Genomic DNA, 23,815 nt, shown 5'->3' with positions numbered 1-23,815 from the left:
ATGAAGTTCTTTCAGGCCGTCGAGGTGTCTGCTTGGGGGGGTGGGGGGGGGGGGATAATCGAAGAGAATTCTCTTGGTAGATAATGCGGTCGGCATTTGATTGTAAGGAATTCTAGGTCAGGTGAACAAAAGGACTTGAGTTCCTGTATGTTGGTATGATCACACCACGACTCGTTAATCATAAGGCATACACCCCCGCCCTTCTTCTTACCAGAGAGATGTTTGTTTCTGTGGGCGCGATGCATGAAGAAACCAGATGGCTGCACCGACCCTGATAACGTATCCCAAGTGAGCCACGTTTCCGTGAAACAGGGAATGTTACAATCTCTGATGTCTCTCTGGAAGACAACCCTGTCCCGGATTTTGTCTAACTTGTTGTCAAGAGACTGGACGTTGGCGAGTAGTGTACGCGAGAGCCCCTTCTGCGGGTCTGTTGTTTTGGGTCGCCTGCTGGGATCCGATCCATTGTCCTGGGTAGTGGACCAAACAGAGGATCCACTTCGGGAAAGTCGTATTCCTGGTCGTAATGTTGGTAAGTTGACGTTGCTCTTATATCCAATAGTTCCTCCCGGCTGTATGTAATGAGACATTTCCAGGGGTAACAGTGTAAGAAATAATACATTAAAAAAACTAAATACTGCATAGTTTCCTAAGAACATGAAGCAAGGCGGCCATCTGTCGGCGCCGGAAGATATTCCAAGTGTGCACCCACACACATTCCAGTGCTTATGTCTATGATGTAACATAACACAACTATATGCAAAAAAGCCTACTTAATAAAAGTTCCCCAAAAGTGAAACTCTTTTCCCTTGTTGCCCATCTTATTGTGGAAGCCACGAAGGGTTATTATACGACCTCAGAGAATCCTCCCCTTTTGCAACCATTCTGTAAGATCCCACCCATCTTAGCAATCATCTTAACTTATCCTGTTGCCTTCCTGTCCACCGCTGTTCTGTTGCTCGCCAAGGGAAGCTCACAAAGGCACCCATTAGTCTTGCTTGATTGGTATGTCTGGAATGTTCTGCACTGTGGTCTGATGGAACTAAAAAGTAAGAGCCCATAGCAACAGAATCTAACTACATGTATTGTATGCAAGGGAGCAATCAGGGGGAACAGTTGATTTCAAGTTGGTTGATGAGAGAGATATTGTAGCAAACGGCAGGGCAGCGAACCCAGGTCACTGGCGTGAAATAGAAAAACCCTACACATAATGCAAATATGGTAAACCACTTGGTGTGAGGATTGCTACACTATTATTGAACGGATTAATCATAAACTTATTATTGAGAGCTTAAGTAAAAGTCTCCCTTTTGATTTGGATTGGATGGATTGTATCATAGGGCTCTACAAATCATACATTTCACTTAAGCTAACGTAAACCCTCAGGTATAGTGAAGAATTCTTTTGAGTTTGACTTGGAAAAAATTATTTTCCGAATGCTGGTCTCCAGACTGCTAAACCCTAACCCTTGTGTATTTTTGAATATTTGAATATCTCAATCCGTAATGGGAGCAGCATGGGGTAACATTAGACCTTCCACTCACTCCCGGACACATTTTGTGAAATACTCTGGCCTGGTTCCAGATCTGGTTGTGCAACATACTATGGTCATTGTCATGCCAATGAGTTGACAAGAAAGCAGAAACATGGGAACAGGCTATAAATTCTCCCATCAGATTCTTTGACAGAATCCTGAGCCATTCAGGGATGATTTAGTTGGATGCAGACAACCAAATACCTTGCATCATTTAGATGGCAATGGCAAGAGACAGCTCCCTTTAACATGGGGTGCAGGCAATTCTATTTCCAAAAATGGCTCAATAATGCCAGAATTGTTATATATAGTGTAAAGGAGGTTGGCAAAAAAGTTATGAAACGAGATAGTTCTAACAAGGAAAATAATCACTATAAGCCCAAATACTTTCCACTAATTATTTTATTCTGTGACATAATTAAAATATTTGTGTTAATTGTGTTTGATTACTACCCACATTACCAAACCCTGTATTAGCTCATTATTAGAGAGGATATTTGAACTGTAAAAAAATACTCGCTATACCTCCCTTTTACTCATCTTCATGTAAATAATGTGACAGTTTGAGTCGTCAACAAACCGACTTGAAGAAGAGCAACATATCATGAGAGATATTTCTGAACTCTCTCTACTTGTCATGTGGAGAACATCTCACTGAAGAGGGCCTTTACTCCCACCATTCTCTAGCTGTCTGTCTGGATGGACTGTCCTTCCTCAGGGACCTGTTTTTCCTCTGACTCCCTCGCCACACCACATAGTGCTGCGCTGCGGGATGCTGTGGACCTCATCTGATGACGTCATCACAGCTAGAGGTGGATCCTTGACTGGCAAATCGCAGTTCTTTTTCGCGCACTGCTGACCAAAACCTGTGTGTATAGTCACAAAGATAGAGAGTGTTGAGTCTGAATGTTAAAATAAAAATCCACTCAAATACTATCTTCAGTATTGTTTTATACAGTCCCAAAATGCTTTGCATGTCAGTAGTCAACTTTTCAAGGAGCTAAGTGTCACTTGCCACATCATCATGAGATGCATTTTGCAATATAATGATGATGAGACACTTGACATTTTTTGTTCTTTCAAGAAAACTGGGAACTCAACAAACAAAAAAAATAGGTCAAAGTAATGATGTCAGGGATCTTCAGGTCGGAAAGTCGGAGCTCTAGAAAGATGCCAGAATTTCTGACTTGGAATGCCGAGTTGGATGACCGTTCAAAATTATTTTCCCAGTCGGAGAATACCAACGCGGCATTTGCAACTTGAAAGTTCAATATCTTGAAACTTGACTGTTGATATGCTAAACATTTTGGGCCTGCACTAATTTTTATTTTTACTTTACATAGTTTTTAAGTCTATTTGTCCTCACTTTGTACCGTGGGGGAATGGATGGATTTAAGGTGATATTTAATAACAAATGGGAGTCATTGGCATTGATTTCAAGTCATTTAAACAAAATTGGACAGAACACAAGTTGGGTTATTTTGACCCAGCCAGTTGGGTCACAAACAACCCATAGTTTTCATTAAGTTGGGTTGTGAAGCTGGGTTATTGAGCTATGATCCCCCGGGACAGATCAGAAGACTGGAGGTGTGGCTTATTAGGGCGTGGCTTTCAGATAGTTATTTTTGAGCACCCATGAGAGTAAATGTCGTTCTGGTTCATCTTTTCTGTTGTATTGTCAACACATGTTAAGGTTGAGTACTGGCATTTGTGTAGCTTTACTAATGCGTAAACAAAAGTATGAGTTGCTATGCATATCACAATAATGGGCACATTAATGCCTTATATTTAAATATTTCATATAAAAAAATAACTATCTGAAAGCCACACTCCCAATAGGCCATGCCTTTGGATTGACAAAATATGGATGGATTTAACCACCAGGGTTAAATCCAAAGGCATGGCCTATTGGGTTTTTATTCACTTTCATGAAGGGTTGCAATTCACATTTCCTCTCAATATTTTTTATAATATGCTTCTTTTTTAAAAGACAATTAACATAATTTTTATATAAAAATTATAACAAAGTGGTAACCATCTTAACATTACACATACGCACTTGAAGAACTCAATTTGTGTAAGCCTCAATTAAAGGTCCTGAACAGTTATTCTGAAAAGTAATTTTTCTCTCATGGTTAACTACAAGGAAGTTTGAAAAGACAGGTTGAGTGGGCATGGAGCTTATATTCATGAGCTCTCCTTGACTGACAGCTCTTTGAAACACCTATGTCAACAACTTGAACGCAGTGAACAGTGTTGAAGTAAAATCATCTCAAGTAAATTTGGTGATTCAAGCTATTATTTTTTTTTAACATTATTTAACTAGGCAAGTCAGTTAAGAACAAATTCTTATTTTCAATGACGGCCTAGGAAAAGTAGGTTAACTGCCTGTTCAGGGGCAGAACGACAGATTTGTACTTTGTCAGCTCAGGGGATTGAACTTGCAACCTTCTGGTTGCTAGTCCAACACTATATCCACTAGGATACCCTGCCGCCCCCGTTGAAATTATGTCAATGATATGTATTTTCTATATACACTGAACAAAAATATAAAATTTCAAAGATTTCACTGAGTTACAGTTCATATAAGGAAATCAGTCATTTGAAATGAATTAATTAGTCAGTTCAATTCATGACATTTCTATCTGCAGCGCTCCACAACGTTTGTCTACTAAGTGTGACCTTGGGCCACCTCACCCCCAGGAAACCATGATAAGGACAATGACAAGAACCTGGCATCACATGGAGGAAAAGCCACTCACAAAGCTGAACTAGGAGCATGAGCTGAGGTTGTGTAGGGGAATAGTCATAGACATCAAATTACACTGACTGTGTCAATACATGTTATGACAATGCCTAAAGGTGGTGTTGTACAACCTATTGTATTCATCTGTCGAATGCAAACCCGGTGAAACTTAAAGGAATCTTAGTTTCACTTCACCTGTGTCATTTCTTACTCATAACATAGAATGCATTTGTGTAGGCTGCACCTTTACAAACCCGCCATGCATGTCTTCACTTAAGTTTCATTGTGAATCTGCCTGTCTGTGATTGACTATACTCACATAAAGAAAGTCTGTTGCATTCCTGGAAGTAAACACACATTTGCCTCAGCAACATTTGAACTTGTCAGTACGGAAAGTTGGAAGGTCTCCAGATTCTGCTCTGTTAGACATCCCGTCATGTGGTAAATTATATCTTCCTGTCCTGTAGCCTTTGAACTGTATGTTGGGTGAGATGGCTGCTCCCGCTCTGTTGAAAATCAGCTGTTGTTCATCTAGTTCACGGGACTCTAGACTCTCATTCCACCTCTGCCACTTAAATGTAACTGCTTGTACTTGCTGGTACTTCACCACAGTCATGGTTTTATCAACTAAAGTCTATTATTCTTGTCGTCCCTAGATTTTGTACAATTTATAATGGCATGAGTTGTTGTTTAAGCCAAGAGAATATTGAAATAGTAATTACATTTTCAAATATGCTTGTGCGAGCCTGTTAGGATGCAAATGACTCATCACTGGTTGGCACAGAGGCTTGTCACGACTTCTACCGAAGTCGATGCCTCTCCTTGTTCGGACGGCGCTCGGCGGTCTTCTAGCCATCGTCGATCCATTTGTCTTGTCTTCCCACACACCCGGTTCTCATTTCCCCTCGTTGTGTATTTAACCCTCTGTTTCCCTCAGGTCTTTGTGTGGTATTGTTTATTCTGTTTCATGTCATTCACACGTTAGTCTGTTGCGCTGGGTTAACCCGTATTGTTATTTCGTGTTCACGTTGCCGTGTGCTTTTGGTTCGCCTAAATAAAAAGGCTCCGTTGGCTACCCAATATCTGCTCTCCTGCACCTGACTCCCTTACAGCCATTTACACATACCCGACACTTATAAAAATGTGTATGATATTTCAGTTCAACAAAGCACATACATAACTGGCAATATATTATCCACTATTGTGATAGACACTATAGAAGTCAAACATACTATATGTCTTCAGAAGGGCAGACATAACAAAATGCCAATGACCAAAAACACAACCCGTTCAATGTTAATGATTATTGATACTTTTTTTATTTAGGTAATATACAGTATTAAGGGCTATGGAAACTTTGATCGCTTTTTCATTGTCACTCATCTTTGATTGCTTTTTAAAATAAAATAGAAGCATACAGCAACATTTGTAGTGATAAAAAACATTTAGAAATACTTCAAATGGTTATGATGAGAAAACATACAACTCTTACAGTAAAGCTTTTAAATATGTGTTACTAAACAGTACATAAATACATAGACATAAGGCACCAATTTAATGGTCAGGTTTGCTGTTACAATGTTTTCATTACATGCTGTAAGATCATTAGCTAACATGGCAATAACGGATGTGTTTTGAAGCTTCATCCAGCCCAACGGTGTATGCAGATTGCAACAGCACTGTTGATACCAGGAAACTGTTCCCATCACGTGGTTTCATGTTAGTGACATTGGTGCACTATTTCTCAATGTATCACATTTTCTCTTTTAGGACCATCACGGCCCAAGAACATGACATATTCTCCATCGATCTCTTCAATTTCAGGTAGACAAAAATATTGTGAAAGGGCTGTAACACTGAAAATGCTATCGATACATGTATCTTACTATGAGAATGTAATTCGATTTATCCTAAATATATTTATTTTTCCTCCTTGTGAAAGACAAACGTGAGTTTTTGAAAAGAAACCGCACAGCTCTGGTTAGCCAGGTGAAAAACGTGAAGGCCATTGTCGATGATCTGCAGAGTGGAGGTTGTCATGATGAAATGGCTGCCAACGTGAATGCCCAGTTGGCACCACAAGAAATGATGAGGAAGCTCCTGGATAGCGCGACCAGCACCGGGGCTGCTAACGCCCTGATTCAAGCCCTTTCAACTCATCAGAAGGATGTCATGGATGACCTGATTGCTGAAAATGCTTGAAGAGGTCAATTGGTTCTTCATTATAATTGATCTATTTTTTACCTTTTTTCTATCACTTTCTTTTTCCTCTGAGCCACCAGCCTGGTCTCATAAACTAGTAAACTTACATCTGGGACACTCAGAATAGTATAATATGCTACAGTACATTTGGTACTGTATGTTTACATTAAATTAATGTAGAGTGGTTGGTTAAAGTGGATGAGTATGATGCAACCTGTCAACTACTTACTTCTTTGAACCTACTTAGCATGTTAGCTAACCCTTCCCCTAACTCTTAACTCCTAACACTAACCCTAGGCCTAGCTAACATTAGCCACAACAAATTGGAATTCATAACATATACGTTCTGCAAATTGGTAACATTACATATTGAAATTCATAACATATCATACAAATTGTAATTTGTAACATATCATAGGAAATGGATGATGGACATCCACAAATGAATACATACCATACGAAAGGTAACATATCATACTAATTGGCTGTTCCAGATATATATTTACTCTGTTACGTCTACCCCCTGAATCCAGGCTGTTGCCACATGTAATTATTGGTGGTGGTGCTATTTTTTATTGACAAAACCTGGACAATATAATATTTTAAGGGGAAACATTTCTATAAAAAATGCAAGACAATATATTTTGATTATGTTGACTATGGTTCTTTACATTCCAAATATAAAATGTAATGGTGCAGTTTGAAGATTTACCGCCACATTACCTTTAAATGAAATGTTGTTGAACTACTTACGTTGTCAAACTCCAAGAAGGAGAGGTCCAATAAATAAACATCTGTAGGCCTATTGTAATGGAATCCTTCATCCTCCTCTGGCGAGGAGTATGAAATGTCGGACCAATGCACAGCGTGGTATGTGTTCATGATGATTTCTTTTACTGAACACTGAAAATACAAAATAACAACGTGAAAATAAACTAAAACCAAAACAGTCCTGGAAGGTGCGAAAACACTAAAACAGAAAATAATCACCCACAAAACACAGGTGGGAAAAGGCTACCTAAGTATGATTCTCAATCAGAGACAACGAACGACAGCTGCCTCTGATTGAGAACCATACCAGGCCAAACACATAAACACAACATAGAAAAAAGAACATAAACTACCCACCCAACTCACGCCCTGACCATTCTAAAACAAAGACATAACAAAGGAACTAAGGTCAGAACGTGACACCTATAAACATCTATCGGCCTCTACAGGCCAAGAGGGACTTGCAATGACAGTCTGTGTTTGACTTTGTCATACTGACACACCCCATCATAATAGACAATACATTTGCAGGTAGTTATCTAAACATTGACCGTTGACGTTTAAGCCATATTTGCATACATTGTAATGCAACAACTAGAAATGGACAATCACCTCTATAAGCGTGATAAAATGTGAACACAAAACATCAGAAAACACTAGTAACTTAGCACATTATTCTGAGCACGTTAGTGAGGGTACGAGGTTCCACAGACACAGACACAAACACCCAATGTCCAATCTTGCTTCAATATTAAATCAAGTAAAGATACAATAATCCTAATAAAACTGGGTCAAATGACTTCCTGAATGTTTCTAGATATTGCACAGGAAAAGGTAAGGTTCCATTTCTCAGCCAACCTGTTTCTATTTTATTTCAACTTGTTCCACTCTTACAAGTGTCTTGTGTATTTTTGCCTGCATATCACTGCCCGCTCAACCCACATCTTAGAACCAGTAAATGTTTTGCCTGCCCAGTGAGACAGGGACTTCACTTTCAGCCCTACCCTGGGATGTCAACGAAAGGTCAAGTACAAGAGCACCTGGCATAGCATACTACTAATTTTACATTTAAGTCATTTATCAGACACTCTTATCCAGAGCGATTTACAGTAGTGAGTGCATACATTTAAAGGAAATAAAATGTCCAATCGGTACCTGTGGAAATCGAAACCACAACCCTAGCGTTGCAAGCGGCATGCTCTAACAACTGAGCTACACATTACTCCTCAAAGTGAATCTTACGGCGCAATCTGTACTTTCGCTTTCGCTGTATGTGTTCACCAGTTGTGTAAACGTGGTTATATAACGCAGGAAGTTTGCCTCCGCCACATTTGAGCTTTTCGGGACCTTTTCAAGTTAAGTCTTTTCAGTCTTCAGATTTACATTTACTACCAGAACCTGTGCCGTTAGAGCTTTATCATTTGGTAAGTTATCTTCCTGTTCTGCCGTTTATTCTTAGAAGTACTGAAGCTGCTTTACTTGAGCCTTGTGTGAAAACCAGCCGTTGTTTGTCAAGTTTACGTTACGTCCACCAATACAATTAACTGCTGGTGTTTTATAGGCCTGCGGCCACACAGTTATGGCTTCTTGCCTGAAGACGTTTTTAAGTATTCAGTATCATGTTCAGTATTTTATTAACTTAGAAGGTACTTACTTTATCATAGAGTGACATTGTAAGGGTTAACAGGATATACCAGAAAGGGTGACATGGTATTTTACTTTGCTACAAGATCATACTATACGTATTATTGTATGTTCTACTTAATAACATAAAATCATGATGCACTCAAAACCTGCGGTTGTTTAATATTCCATAACCACTTTGGGTAAACCATAATCATGCCTTAATAAACATTATATTGGTCCAGTTAAACTTAGATTGCTACCAACCTATACAAATATTAAGACTGTTTTACCCAACAGAGATTTGTTTATTATTTCCAAACAAGCCATGGAATTTCTGAAGTCATACAAGGATGACCTGTGCAAGTGGTTATCGGCGATGGATGCTACGTTTATCATTGACAAGTGTGAAGATATCCTAACAGCTAAACAGGATAAGGCTATTCGCAATCAAAAAACTGATCCAGAGAAGATCAGTCTTCTTTTGGAGACATTCATTGAAATGGAAGAAAGTACATGTCAGGACTTCCTAAAGATTCTGAAGGAAGAGCATACACATTATCCAGGCCTTCAACAACATTTCAGCAAGAGCACACAAGGTAAGTAGCATACATCAACATTTGTAGTGATAAAAAGACATTTAGAAATACTTCATATGGTAATGATAAGAATACATACAACTCTTACAGTAAAGCTGTTACTATACAGTACATAAATACATAGACTTAAGGCACCAGTTTAATGGTCGGGTTTGCAGGTACAATGTTTTTATTACATGCTGTAAGGTCATTAGCTAACATGGCAATAACGGATGTGTTTTGAAGCTTCATCCAGCCCAACGGTGTATGCGGATTGCAACAGCACTGTTGATACCAGGAAAGTCACCAATGTCCACGGTATTAAAGACTTAGACATGAATGTAACCGTTCAAGCAGGATCGTGGAATCGATCTGGTGAGTGCAACTGTGAATAAGTTAACATGGTCATACTGAGAAAGTTGTATTGCTTACTAACAGCTAGCACCATAAGAAGAACATAACACAATTTTATATTTACTTGGACACAAAATGTCTCTTTCAGGAATGAACGTCAGCCAACCACCCCCACATGCAGATGTGGTTGCAAGAAAACACAGCCATATATTTGCATCAGAGATATCGAACTGTACAATCGATGGCAACCTCAATATGTCTGTGATGCAGGTCCCGGCCCCCCAGGCCCCACAGTGTCCAGGTGAACTACTGCATTTAGGCAGGTTTTATCTTCACAGGTCTCAGTGGTAGCTGTGCTAAAGAACAGGATCATCTTGACAAATAACCTTGACAAATGAGCTCAGTCCACATATATTTTAATGAAAGTTATTTTCAATCATGCATTTGATATTTGAAATAAAATAATGGCAACTTAATATATTTCAGTGTTACCACAGCAAACAGAAGATGTGTCCTCTTCTCAGGTAGTCAAATCCCAATTTTGCATGAGATGAAAAACGTAATTATTAAACGTAATTATTGTTTTCTTTGAGAAACAAACAACATGTCAGTAAAAATTTCTTCTCTAGGGCCCTGCCATGAAAATGATCATTGAGAATAAGGTGAAACTCATCGACTGGCTCCGAGCAGATTCTGGCTTCCTTCTTCAACATGTGCACTCCAAACGTATTGTTACCGATAGAGAGTATCAACAGCTGAAGAGCCTCTCAGTACCAGAGGCTGCTGTGACCGACCTGATTGACAAGATAATTCTCAAAAAGGAAGAGACTTGCTCTCAGTTTCTTGATACTCTCAAAGAAAGTCTGGTGAATGACACCTATCCCGAACTTAAGGAGTGGATTACCACCATATTCTGACTAGGTAATCTGGAATGTTAACTGACTAAGTAACATACTAACAGAATTGAATATTTTATCAATAACTTATTTTGAAGAATACGACTAGACTTAGGAATACCATAAATAGCTTAGTACTATGTCTTTACCTGATCATAACCTCAAAATATAATTTTCAGGGACGTAAAATATTGTTATGTTGTTAACTTTTGGATTTCTGAGTACCAATAGTGATCCAGGAAGAGACTGCTGTTTGTATACACTGAAAGAGGACAATCAGGCTAGATAATAATACGTTGGTTTTCTCCTGATTCAGACTTACTACCTTAGTCTTCTTTGTTCCTATGTGGAACATAAGGCTAAGCCTGGTTTAGAGGTCCTATTAAAACGGCAATCCCTGTAGCATGAGGCAGGGGTGACTACCTTTTTTACACTGCGGACCGGAGTAGACATTTATAACACGTGGGCCTTCGTGCAAAAGTGTTTGAATTTTTAAAAAGCTGACCAATTTAGCTGTGTTAGACTCTCTGCTAGTGTGTTCCCATAGCGTGTTTTCATGTTAGTGACATTGGTGCACTATTTCTCAAAGTATCACCTTTTCTCTTTTAGGACCATCATGGCCCAAGAACATGACATATTCTCCATCGATCTCTTCAATTTCAGGTAGACAAAAATATTGTGAAAGGGCTTTAACACTGAAAATGCTATCGATACATGTATCTTACCATAAGAATGTAATTCGATTTATCCTAAATATATTTATTTATCTTCCTTGTTAAAGACAAACGTGGGTTTTTGAAAAGAAACCGCACAGCTCTGGTTAGCCAGGTGAAAAACGTGAAGGCCATTGTAGATGATCTGCAGAGTGGAGGTTATCATGATGAAATGGCTGCCAACGTGAATGCCCAGTTGACACCACAAGAAATGATGAGGAAGCTCCTGGATAGCGCGACCAGCACCGGGGCTGCTAACGCCCTGATTCAAGCCCTTTTAACTAATCAGAAGGATGTCATGGATGACTTGATTGCTGAAAATGCTTGAAGAGGTCAATTGGTTCTTCATTATAATTGATCTATTTTTTACCTTTTTTATATCACTTTCTTTTTCCTCTGAGCCACCAGCCTGGTCTCATAAACTAGTAAACTTACATCTGGGACACTCAGAATAGTATAATATGCTACAGTACATTTGGTACTGTATGTTTACATTAAATTAATGTAGAGTGGTTGGTTAGTATGAGTATGATGCAACCTGTCAACTACTTACTTCTTTGAAGCTACTTAGCATGTTAGCTAACCCTTCCCCTAACTCTTAACTCCTAACACTAACCCTAGGCCTAGCTAACATTAGCCACAACAAATTGGAATTCATAACATATCATACGTTCTGCGAATTGGTAACATATATTACAAATTGAAATTCATAACTTAAATATCATACAAAATGTAATTTGTAACATATCATAGGAAATGGATGATGGACATCCACAAATGAATACATACCATACGAAAGGTAACATAGCATACTAATTGGCTGTCCCAGATATATATTTACTCTGTTACGTCTACCCCTGAGTCCAGGCTGTTGCCACGTGTAATTATTGGTGGTGGTGCTATTTTTTTATTGACAAAATTGGACAATATCATCTTTTAAGGGAAACATTTTTATAAAAAATGCAAGACAATATATTTTGATTATGTTGACTATGGTTCTTTACATTCCAAATATAAAATGTAATGGTGCAGTTTGAAGATTTACCCCCACATTACCTTTAAATGAAATGTTGTTAAACTACTTACGTTGTCAACCTCCAAGAAGGAGAGGTCCAATAAATTAGACTGAAATAAACATCTGTAGGCCTATAAACATCTATCGGCCTCTTTAGGCCAAGAGTTGGATTTGCAATGACAGTCTGTGTTTGACTTTGTCATACTGACACACTGACACACCCCATCATTTGCAGGTAGTTATCTAAACATTGACCGTTGATGTTTAAGCCATATTTGCATACATTGTAATGCAACAACTAGAAATGGACAATCACCTCTATAACCGTGATAAAATGTGAACACAAAACATCAGAAAACACTTTTAACTTAGCACATTATTCAAATCAAATCAAATGCAATTTTATTTGTCACATACGTTACCGTTCAAAAGTTTGGGGTCACTTAGAAATTTCTTTTTGTTTTTAAAGAAAAGCATATTTGCTAAATTATTTTCCAATGATCAATTAGCCTTTAAAAATGATCATTTTGGATTAGCTAACACAACGTGCCATTGGAACACAGGAGTGATGGTTGCTGAAAATGGGCCTCTGTACTCCTATGTAGATATTCCATAAAAAATCTGCCGTTTCCAGCTACAATAGTCATTTCCAACATTAATAATGTCTACAGTTTATGTCTGATCAATTTGATGTTATTTTAATGGACAAAAAATATGTTTTTCTTTCAAAAACAAGGACATTTCTATCTGACCCCAAACTGGGTGACAAGCCAAATTTCTTCAGCCTCCTGCGATTGAAGAGGCGCTGTTGCACCTTATTCACCACACTGTCTGTGTGAGTGGACCATTTCAGTTCGTCTGTGATGTGTACGCCGATGAACTTAAAACTTTCCACCTTCTCTACCGCTGTACCTTCGATGTGGATAGGGGGTTGCTCCCTCTGCTGTTTCCTGAAGTCCACGATCATCTCCTTTGTTTTGTTGACGTTGAGTGAGAGGTTGTTGGTAATCAAGCCCACTACTGTAGTGTTGTCTGAAAACTTGATGATTAAGTTGGAGGCGTGCATGGCCATGCAGTCGTGGGTGAACAGGGAGTACAGGAGGGGGCTGAGTATTGAGGGTCAGTGAAGTGGAGATGTTGTTTCCTACCTTCACCACATGGGGCGGCCCGTCTATAAGTCCAGGACCCAATTGCACAGGGCGAGGTTGAGACCCAGGGCCTTCTGCTTGATGAGTTTGGAGGGTACTATGGTGTTGAGTGCTGAGCTGTAGTCAATGAACAGTATTCTTACATAGGTATTCCTTTTGTCCAGATGCGATAGAGCAGTGTTCAGTGTGATGGTGATTGCGTCATCTGTGGATCTTTTGGTGCAGTATGCAAACTGAAGTGGGTCTAGGGTAGCCGGTAAGGTGAAATAATCCTTGACTAGTCTCTCAAAGCACTTCATGATGACAGAAGTGAGTGCTACGGGGTGGTAGTCATTTAGTTCAGTTATCTTTGCCTTCTTGGGTACAGGAACAATGATAGCCATCTTAAAGCATGTGGGGACAAAAGACTGGGATAGGGAGCGATTGAATATGTCCGTAAACACACTAGCCAGCTGGTCTGCGCATGCTTTGAAGACGCGGCTAGGAATGCCGTCTGGGCCAGCAGCCCTGCGAGGGTTAACACGTTTAAATTCAGAGCACGTTAGTGAGGGTATGAGGTTCCGCAGACACAAACACCCAATGTCCAATCTTGCTTCAATATTACAATTAATTTGTCTAGATATTGCACAGAAAAACTTAAGCTCAGTGTTCCATTTGTCAGCCAACCTATTTCCATTTTATTTAAACACAACATGTTATCACAATGCCTACAGGTGTTGCAGTACATGTAATTGTAACGGTGTAAATAAGTTGTTAAATTCCTGCATAAAATGGGTTTTATGCCATCTCCTGGTTGATTAGTGTGTTTACATTGTCAAATACATTCAGTGATAAAGGTATGGGATTCTCGGTAATCCACAGCAGATTTATGGAGAATTTATGTGGGTGAGTTGAAAATGTAATGTATAAAGTTGACATTACATCATAAATCCACCTTTTACATCGTAAATTGAAGTTGGTAGCTAACTCGAAAATGGATCTTCCTTAGGAATGCTATTTGTTTGTATTTGTCACATCACATTCACCTTACAGTGAAATGCTTGCTTACAAGCCCTTAACCAAAAATGTTTTAAAAAGAGTTTTAAGAAAACAAGTGTTAAGAAAGTATTTACTTAAATGAACCGAAGTAAAAAAATAAAATTAAAATAAAGAAAACATTAAATAATTGTAGTGAGGCTATATACAGGGGTTACCGGTACAGAGCCAATGTGCAGGGGCACAGGTTAGTCAAGGTAATTGAGGTTATATGTACATGTACTGTAGGTAGAGGTAAAGTGACTATGCATAGGGGAGGGAGGGGACAATGTAAATAGTTTGGATATTTGATTAGCTGTTCAGGAGTCTTATGACTTGGGGCTAAGAGTTGTTAAGAAGTCTTTTGGGCCTAGACTTGCCGCTCCGGTACCACTTGCCGTGCGGTAGCAGGGAGAACAGTCTATGACTAGGGTGGCTGGAGTCTTTGGCAATTTCTTGGGGTCTTTTACATCGCCTGGTATAGAGGTCCTGGATGGCAGGAAGGTTTGCCCCAGTGAATTACTGGGCCGTACGCAATACCCTCTGTAGTGTCTTGCGGTTGGAGGCCGAGACACTGTATTTCTGGTCAATGTGATGTTATTTTAATGTACAAAATATGAGCTTTTCTTTAAAAAACAAGGACATTTCTAAGTGACGGTAGTGTACATAAATAAATACAGTGGGGAGAACAAGTATTTGATACACTGCCGATTTTGCAGGTTTTCCTACTTACAAAGCATGTAGAGGTCTGTAATTTTGATCATAGATACACTTCAACTGTGAGAGACAGAATCTAAAACAAAAATACAGAAAATCACATTGTATGATTTTTAAGTAATTAATTTGCATTTGTAAGTAGGAAAACCTGCAAAATCGTCAATGTATCAAATACTTGTTCTCCCCACTGTACATACATAATAAATACAGAAAAAAAAGAAACAGAAGTCACTTGAATCCAGTCTGGCATAAAGATAAGACCTATACACGCACATGCCATTTACCACATAGAAGCTAAATAGTTTTACAATTTAATTATAGGTATTCCAGTATTTATCTAAATATTCCGCAAACAGAAATACACAATGGACAAAAACAACATTTCAATTTCTCCTCATCACATATAATGCCAAGGTCTATCTGGTGTGCTTTCTGGAATAATAGCAAGCGTATATCGTGGTAGAAAGGGCAATAGAGGATACAATTAGTTTCATTCTCTATTTCTTTAAGGTCACAATAGTGGAAAAGTCTTTCCTCCTACATTTCACCACAAATTCGACCTGTTTCAATACGCAGAGGCAATATCCCTGATCTGACCTGTTTCAATACGCAGAGGCAATATCCCTGATCTGACCTGTTTCAATACGCAGAGGCAATATCAATACGCAGAGGCAATATCCCTGATCTGACCTGTTTCAATACGCAGAGGCAATATAGTGTGGACCGATGATGGCTCTTAAATAATGACCGCATATTTAGAAAATGTATTGTAAGAAAAAACATGATATTGCACTTGATATCCATTGCCAACACTATACATAGTCATTATGTTTCAATATGCAGAGGCAATCTCCCTGATCTTACCTGTTTCAATACGCAGAGGCAATGTCCCTGATCTTACCTGTGCACACAGCGATCTCTTGCTTTTAGGTAGGTTATATATAATATATTTCTAACACACAAATTCACCCTTATTCAAACAAAAGGTTCTTATTTTCTTATTGCATCAACAGTTGTTTTTTAATCATATCCATGTCTCCCTTCATTTGGTTTTTGTACAGATGTTCACAGTCAGACTGTTGAAAAATGTCAGGCATTTCAGTTACCAGGCTCCCCTATGGATAGATCCAATTGATAAACTTTACTAGCTATTCTGGCAGTTGGCATATCCAGCAGTCTATTCCAAAGTCTCACTATACACGCCTTCCATCTCACCTCACAGGGTTCCCAGCCCATGTCCCCAGTTATTGCAAGTATAGGCGCAAACTTGTGTGTATGGTTTTTACCACTAGAGGCCCTTAGAGTCCAACTTTGTTTTGCATTTCATAAGAAATACAAAAAAAGTTCATAAATGGTTGTTGTGAAAAGCGTATTTAATTGTGATCAAATCATTTATAGTGTGGACATATATTCAGTGACCGATGATGGCTCTTAAATAATGACCCCATATTTAGAAAATGTATTGTAAGAAAAAACATGATATTGCACTTGATATCCATTGCCAACACTATACATAGTCATTATTATTTCAAAGTAATTTCAAGAGCATAATACAGGTTGTTTACCACTTACCTCTATTTTGAAATGTATAGAAATTGACACAGAGGAGCAAAGTACTGTACAGTAGGTATTACCTTGCAGTGGCAGTAGGACGATTCTTTTTTTTCATGAGCATGGCCTTATTTCTATTACAGCATGTTGGATGGCTGTCATTCAGATTTCATTCACTCAGTTCAATGTAACACCATAGGTTTAACATACTACATGATACTCTGATTTTCCCTATACCCATCATGAGGTTGCTACAACCTAGCCTAGGAATGAAAGTTTACAACGTAGATGCACACAGAGAATTTTGAGTTGACAGACCGTGACACATGAAATACCGCCTTGCACACTCTTGCCTGCATATAGCTGATCTAGCGTGTAATCATTAGTCCAACAAATTCAGGTATATTTTTCCCCATTTCGTTCCATTAGTTCCCGTTGAAGAAACGTTTTTCAACAGAATCGGCGGAATGAATATACCCCATATCACACAGTTCACTTTAATAGCAGCCACGTTGTATTCGTTCTCGGATCTATGCGCATTGATGCGCTCTCCCCCTCGTTTGTGGACTTTAATACACAACATATCAGCTGTATGTGAACAGGCAAAAAAACTTTTCTAAGCCATAACCATATCATAACCGCTACACACAGTCTACATCGTTGTCACCATATTAGCTAAATTAACATCATAGTCAACATAGCTAATATAACTAATGCATTAGTAAACCCACTACAATGCAGTAACGTTACAGTGTATAGTCAGTAAGCAGTTTAGCAGTTACACCGGCAGGCCCCGGTTGTAATAAATGAGTAAAACCAAAAGTTTACCTTGACTTGGAAGAGTTCCAGTGTTGTGTTGGATAGTCATATCCAGCTAGCTAACATAGAATCCCTCTGTTTGAGCAGAGTGTTTGAGTAGGCTAAACTAGCTACCTGCAGCTGCTAGGTAAGTAAGTAAAACTGAAATGTTAAAAACATCTCTTTCTCTTGCTTCTTCATTTGAGGAAGAAATTAATTTGTTCAAGACTGTTCAACTATTGTCTTTTTCTCTCATTGAGACAACTACTCACCACAGTTTATGCTAGTTCTAGCTAGCTGTAGCTTATGCTTTCAGTATTAGATTCACTCTCTGATCATTTGATTGGGTGGACCAGATGTCAGTTCATGCTGCAAGAGCTCTGACAGGTTGGAGGATGTCTTCCGGAAGTTGTCATAATTACTGTGTAAGTCTATGGAAGAGGGTGAGAACCATGAGCCTCCTAGGTTTTGTTTTGAAGTCATGTACCCAAAGGAGGACGGAAGCTAGCTGTTCTCTGGCTACACTATGGTCTTACCCTACAGAGTGCTGTTGAGGCTACAAAATTGTGTTTTTTAATAAATTATTTGTTGACGTGAATATATTTAGTACAGTTTTATCTAAAAAGGATAACTTTTTAAATGTTAAAAAATATATATTTTTATGAAATTCACTGGGGAGGATGGTCGTCCCCTTCCTCCTCTGAGGAGCCTCCACTGCAACCTTGTCACTATGTAATTTACATAGTTATTCTCTAGAATAAAGCCTATGTGATATGTGTAAGGGATAAACGCAGATGCTCTCTACATTACCTTGAAATAATGGATGACGTGGTAGGGACATGATATATTGTGTGACTCAGCCTCTATCAAACATCACCACCACTGATATGAAAGGAGTCAGCTCTTATGACCAAATACAGTTTCATCTGTCAGCTCCAAGTCCCCCTGCGAGTTATTTTGAATTCAAGAGGGAATTCAACTCTATTATGTCAGTATTGAATGTCAAGAGGCTGCAGTGTAATACAGTTGATTAGATCTCTAAGGAAAACAAGTTAACAGTGATTTAACAGGTGAATGCATTTACCAGGGTTTTACCTGCTATGTGGTCTTTTACTCTATTCTCATCCCTGGCTGAGAAGGAAAGAAAGACAAGTCCAGGATGGGGTGATTGAGATTGCATCTGAGGGCACAGTCAGGACAGTACATTGACAACCATTAGTGGTTGGGAGGCCATAAACATGCAGGGTTGGAAGTGTTCACAAAGACTAGACTGTGTCTCTTGCCTGGGCAAAGGGAATGAGACCAGGGAGGTTGGAAAGGGTAGCTCGGTGGCATATTTACAGCATGAAGGTGAAGTCTAACTTATTTTTACCTCTGGGATCCATTGTCAAAATCTATGCTGAAATGAAACCACACATTCATGCAGATGTCACACAAATCAAATCAAATTTTATTGGTCACATACACATGGTTAGCAGATGTTAATGCTAGTGTAGCGAAATGTTTGTGCTACTAGTTCCGACCACGCTGTTTCCTGAAGTCCACGATCATCTCCTTTGTTTTGTTGACGTTGAGTGAGAGGTTGTTTTCCTGACACCACACTCCGAGGTCCTCACCTCTTCCCAGTAGGCGTGTCATCATTGTTGGTAATCAAGCCTACCACTGTAGTGTCATCTGTAAACTTGATGATTGAGTTGGAGGTGTGCAAGGCCACGCAGTCATGGGTGAACAGTGAGTACAGGAAAGGGCTGAGAACGCACCCTTGTGGGGCCCCAGTGTTAACCTCTAGCGTCGAGCAATCCCGTATCCGGGAGCGTAATCATAGCCTCAAACTCATTAGCATAACGCAACGTTAACTATTCATGAAAATCGCAAATGAAATGAAATAAATATATTGGCTCACAAGCTTAGCCTTTTGTTAACAACACTGTCATCTCAGATTTTCAAAATATGCTTTTCAACCATAGCTACACAAGCATTTGTGTAAGAGTATTGATAGCTAGCATAGCATTAAGCCTAGCATTCAGCCGGCAACATTTTCACAAAAACAAGAAAAGCATTCAAATAAAATCATTTATCTTTGAAGAACTTTGGATGTTTTCAATGAGGAGACTCTCAGTTAGATAGCAAATGTTCAGTTTTTCCAAAAACATTATTTGTGTAGGAGAAATCGCTCCGTTTTGTTCATCACGTTTGGCTAAGAAAAAAAAGAAAAAATTCAGTCATTACAATGCCAAACTTTTTCCAAATGAACTCCATAATATCGAAAGAAACATGGCAAACGTTGTTTAGAATCAATCCTCAAGGTGTTTTTCACACATCTATTCGATGATAAATCATTCGTGGCAGTTGACTTTCTCCTCTGAAGCAAATGGTAAAATGCACGCAGCTGGAGATTACGCAATAATTTCGACGGAGGACACCAAGCGGACACCTGGTAAATGTAGTCTCTTATGGTCAATCTTCCAATGATATGCCTACAAATACGTCACAATGCTGCAGACACCTTGGGGAAACGACAGAAAGTGTAGGCTCATTCCTGGCGCATTCACAGCCATATAAGGAGACATTGGAACACAGCGCATTCAAAATCTGGGGCATTTCCTGTATGAAATTTCATCTTGGTTTCACCTGTAGCATTAGGTCTGTGGCACTCACAGACAATATCTTTGCAGTTTTGGAAACGTCAGAGTGTTTTCTTTCCAAAGCTGTCAATTATATGCATAGTCGAGCATCTTTTCGTGACAAAATATCTTGTTTAAAACGGAAACGTTTTTTTTATCCAAAAATTAAAAGAGCGCCACCTATATCGAAGAAGTTAAGGATCAGCAAGGTGGAGATTTTGTTTCCTACCATCACCACCTGGGGGCGGCCCATCAGAATGTCCAGGACTCAGATGCACAGGGCGGGGTCGAGACGCAGGGTCGAGAGCTTAATGACGAGTTTGGAGGGTACTATGGTGTTAAATGCTGAGCTGTATTCTGAGCTGTATAGGTATTCCTCTTGTCCAGATGGGTTAGGGCAGTGTGCAGTGTGGTTGAGATTGCGTCGTCTGTGGACCTATCTGGGCGGTAAGCAAATTGGAGTGGGTCTAGGGTGTCAGGTAGGGAGGGGTGATATGATCCTTGACTAGTCTCTCAAAGCACTTCATGATGACGGAAGTGAGTGCTACGGGACAATAGTCGTTTATCTCAGTTACCTTAGCCTTCTTGGGAACAGGAACAATGGTGGCCCTCTTGAAGCATGTGGGAAGAGCAGACTGGGATAGGGATTGATTGAATATGTCCGTAAACACACCAACCAGCTGGTCTGCGCATGCTTTGAGGACGCGGCTAGGGATGCCATCTGGGCCGGCAGTCTTGCAAGGGTTAGCACATTTAAATGTTTTACTCATGTTGCCTGAGGTGAAGGAGAGCCCGCCGGTTTTGGTAGCGGGCCGTGTCGTTGGCAATGTATTGTCCTCAAAGCGAGTGAAGAAGTTGTTTAGTTTGTCTGGGAGCAAGGCATCGGGGTCCGCGACGGGCTGGTTTTCTTTTTGTAGTCCGTGATTGACTGTAGACCCTGTCACATTCCTCTCGTGTCTGAGCCAGTGAATTGTGACTCTACTTTGTCTCTATACTGATGCTTAGCTTGTTTGATTGCCTTGCGGAGGGAATAGCTACACTGTTTGTATTCAGTCCTGTTTCCGGTCACCTTGCCCTGATTAAAAGCAGTGGTTCGCGCTTTCAATTTTGCGTGGATGCTGCCATCAATCCACGGTTTCTGTCCCTGTTGGTACAACATCACTGATGCACTTGCTAATAAACTCGCTCATTGAATCAGCGTATACATCAATGTTGTTGTTCAACGCTATCCGGATCATATCCCAGTCCACGTGATTGAAGCAATCTTGAAGCATGGAATCAGATTGGTCGGACCAGCGTTGAACAGACTGGAGCACGGGCGCTTCCCGTTTTAGTTTCCGTATGTAGGCTGGGAGCAACAAAGTGGAGTCGTGGTTAGATTGCCGAAAGGAGGGCGAGTGTAACTGTTTTCTGTTTTGTGGATTCACCTTACAGGACTGTTTCGTTTCATTCGTTCTCGTTATTTTGTTTTGTGTTCATGATAATAAATTATCAATATGGACACTTACCACGCTGCGCATTGGTCCTCCTTTTCTTCCATCACAGACAACCGTTACAGCGAGGGAGGGCTTTGTATGCATCGCGGAAGTTAGAGTAACAATGATCCAGAATTTAGGGAGTATGTTTTTTAGATTAGCCTTGTTTAAATCCCCAGCTACAATAAATTCAGTCTCAGGATATTGTAAAGCTCGTCGGAAGAAGTGGACCAAGGTGCAGCATGGTACGTGTTCATGATTCTTTATTTAATCCGAACACCAAACAAAAGAACAACGAATGTCACGTTCTGAAGGCTACACAGAGCTAACAAAAAACAACATCCCACAACCTAAGGTGGCAAAACATGCAATGATAGACAACTGTCCCTGATTGAGAACCATACTCGGCCAAAACATAGAAACACAAAACATAGAAATAAATAACATAGAATGCCCACCCAAATCACACCCTGGCCAAACCAAATAGAGACATAAAAAGGCTCTCTAAGGTCAGAGCGTGACAGATATGTGGTTTCCAGTTTACATAGAGTTCAATGAAGTTCTTTCAGGCCGTCGAGGTGTCTGCTTGGGGGGTGGGGGGGGAGATAATCGAAGAGAATTCTCTTGGTAGATAATGCGGTCGGCATTTGATTGTAAGGAATTCTAGGTCAGGTGAACAAAAGGACTTGAGTTCCTGTATGTTGGTATGATCACACCACGACTCGTTAATCATAAGGCATACACCCCCGCCCTTCTTCTTACCAGAGAGATGTTTGTTTCTGTGGGCGCGATGCATGAAGAAACCAGATGGCTGCACCGACCCTGATAACGTATCCCAAGTGAGCCACGTTTCCGTGAAACAGGGAATGTTACAATCTCTGATGTCTCTCTGGAAGACAACCCTGTCCCGGATTTTGTCTAACTTGTTGTCAAGAGACTGGACGTTGGCGAGTAGTGTGCGCGAGAGCCCCTTCTGCGGGTCTGTTGTTTTGGGTCGCCTGCTGGGATCCAATCCATTGTCCTGGGTAGTGGACCAAACAGAGGATCCACTTCGGGAAAGTCGTATTCCTGGTCGTAATGTTGGTAAGTTGACGTTGCTCTTATATCCAATAGTTCCTCCCGGCTGTATGTAATGAGACATTTCCAGGGGTAACAGTGTAAGAAATAATACATTAAAAAAACTAAATACTGCATAGTTTCCTAAGAACATGAAGCAAGGCGGCCATCTGTCGGCGCCGGAAGATATTCCAAGTGTGCACCCACACATTCCAGTGCTTATGTCTATGATGTAACATAACACAACTATATGCAAAAAAGCCTACTTAATAAAAGTTCCCCAAAAGTGAAACTCTTTTCCCTTGTTGCCCATCTTATTGTGGAAGCCACGAAGGGTTATTATACGACCTCAGAGAATCCTCCCTTTTGCAACCATTCTGTAAGATCCCACCCATCTTAGCAATCATCTTAACTTATCCTGTTGCCTTCCTGTCCACCGCTGTTCTGTTGCTCGCCAAGGGAAGCTCACAAAGGCACCCATTAGTCTTGCTTGATTGGTATGTCTGGAATGTTCTGCACTGTGGTCTGATGGAACTAAAAAGTAAGAGCCCATAGCAACAGAATCTAACTACATGTATTGTATGCAAGGGAGCAATCAGGGGGAACAGTTGATTTCAAGTTGGTTGATGAGAGAGATATTGTAGCAAACGGCAGGGCAGCGAACCCAGGTCACTGGCGTGAAATAGAAAAACCCTACACATAATGCAAATATGGTAAACCACTTGGTGTGAGGATTGCTACACTATTATTGAACGGATTAATCATAAACTTATTATTGAGAGCTTAAGTAAAAGTCTTCCCTTTTGATTTGGATTGGATGGATTGTATCATAGGGCTCTACAAATCATACATTTCACTTAAGCTAACGTAAACCCTCAGGTATAGTGAAGAATTCTTTTGAGTTTGACTTGGAAAAAATTATTTTCCGAATGCTGGTCTCCAGACTGCTAAACCCTAACCCTTGTGTATTTTTGAATATTTGAATATCTCAATCCGTAAT

General features: G+C 39.8%; 1 protein-coding gene and 1 long non-coding RNA gene across 4 annotated transcripts; both read left to right on the top strand.

Moving 5' to 3' along the window:
- Window positions 1-5,883: 5,883 nt before the first annotated feature.
- On the top strand, window positions 5,884-7,287 carry LOC135533622 (uncharacterized). The gene is made up of 2 exons (XR_010454563.1): window positions 5,884-6,104; window positions 6,223-7,287. It is a non-coding gene; the product is annotated as an uncharacterized LOC135533622 (long non-coding RNA).
- A 1,215-nt stretch (window positions 7,288-8,502) lies between these two features.
- LOC135533621 (uncharacterized) lies at window positions 8,503-12,609 on the top strand. 3 transcript variants are annotated; one of them, XR_010454562.1, is made up of 8 exons: window positions 8,503-8,677; window positions 9,203-9,475; window positions 9,701-9,829; window positions 9,957-10,109; window positions 10,295-10,332; window positions 10,438-10,729; window positions 11,314-11,367; window positions 11,486-12,609. XR_010454562.1 is itself a non-coding variant. In XM_064960907.1 (6 exons), the coding sequence occupies exons 2-6, from the start codon at window positions 9,205-9,207 to the stop codon at window positions 11,743-11,745; spliced, it is 867 nt and encodes a 288-aa protein (XP_064816979.1). In that variant the 5' UTR covers window positions 8,508-8,677; window positions 9,177-9,204; the 3' UTR covers window positions 11,746-12,609. The 3 variants fall into 3 exon arrangements, 1 of the variants encoding a protein (XP_064816979.1); XR_010454561.1 differs by having other exon boundaries at window positions 9,177-9,475; XM_064960907.1 differs by lacking the exons at window positions 10,295-10,332; window positions 10,438-10,729 and having other exon boundaries at window positions 8,508-8,677; window positions 9,177-9,475.
- The last annotated feature ends 11,206 nt before the right edge of the window (window positions 12,610-23,815 follow it).

The sequence above is a fragment of the Oncorhynchus masou genome, unplaced genomic scaffold, assembly GCF_036934945.1.
Source record: "Oncorhynchus masou masou isolate Uvic2021 unplaced genomic scaffold, UVic_Omas_1.1 unplaced_scaffold_2527, whole genome shotgun sequence".
Lineage (NCBI taxonomy): Eukaryota > Metazoa > Chordata > Actinopteri > Salmoniformes > Salmonidae > Oncorhynchus > Oncorhynchus masou.
This window is presented reverse-complemented; position numbering and strand designations above follow the sequence as displayed.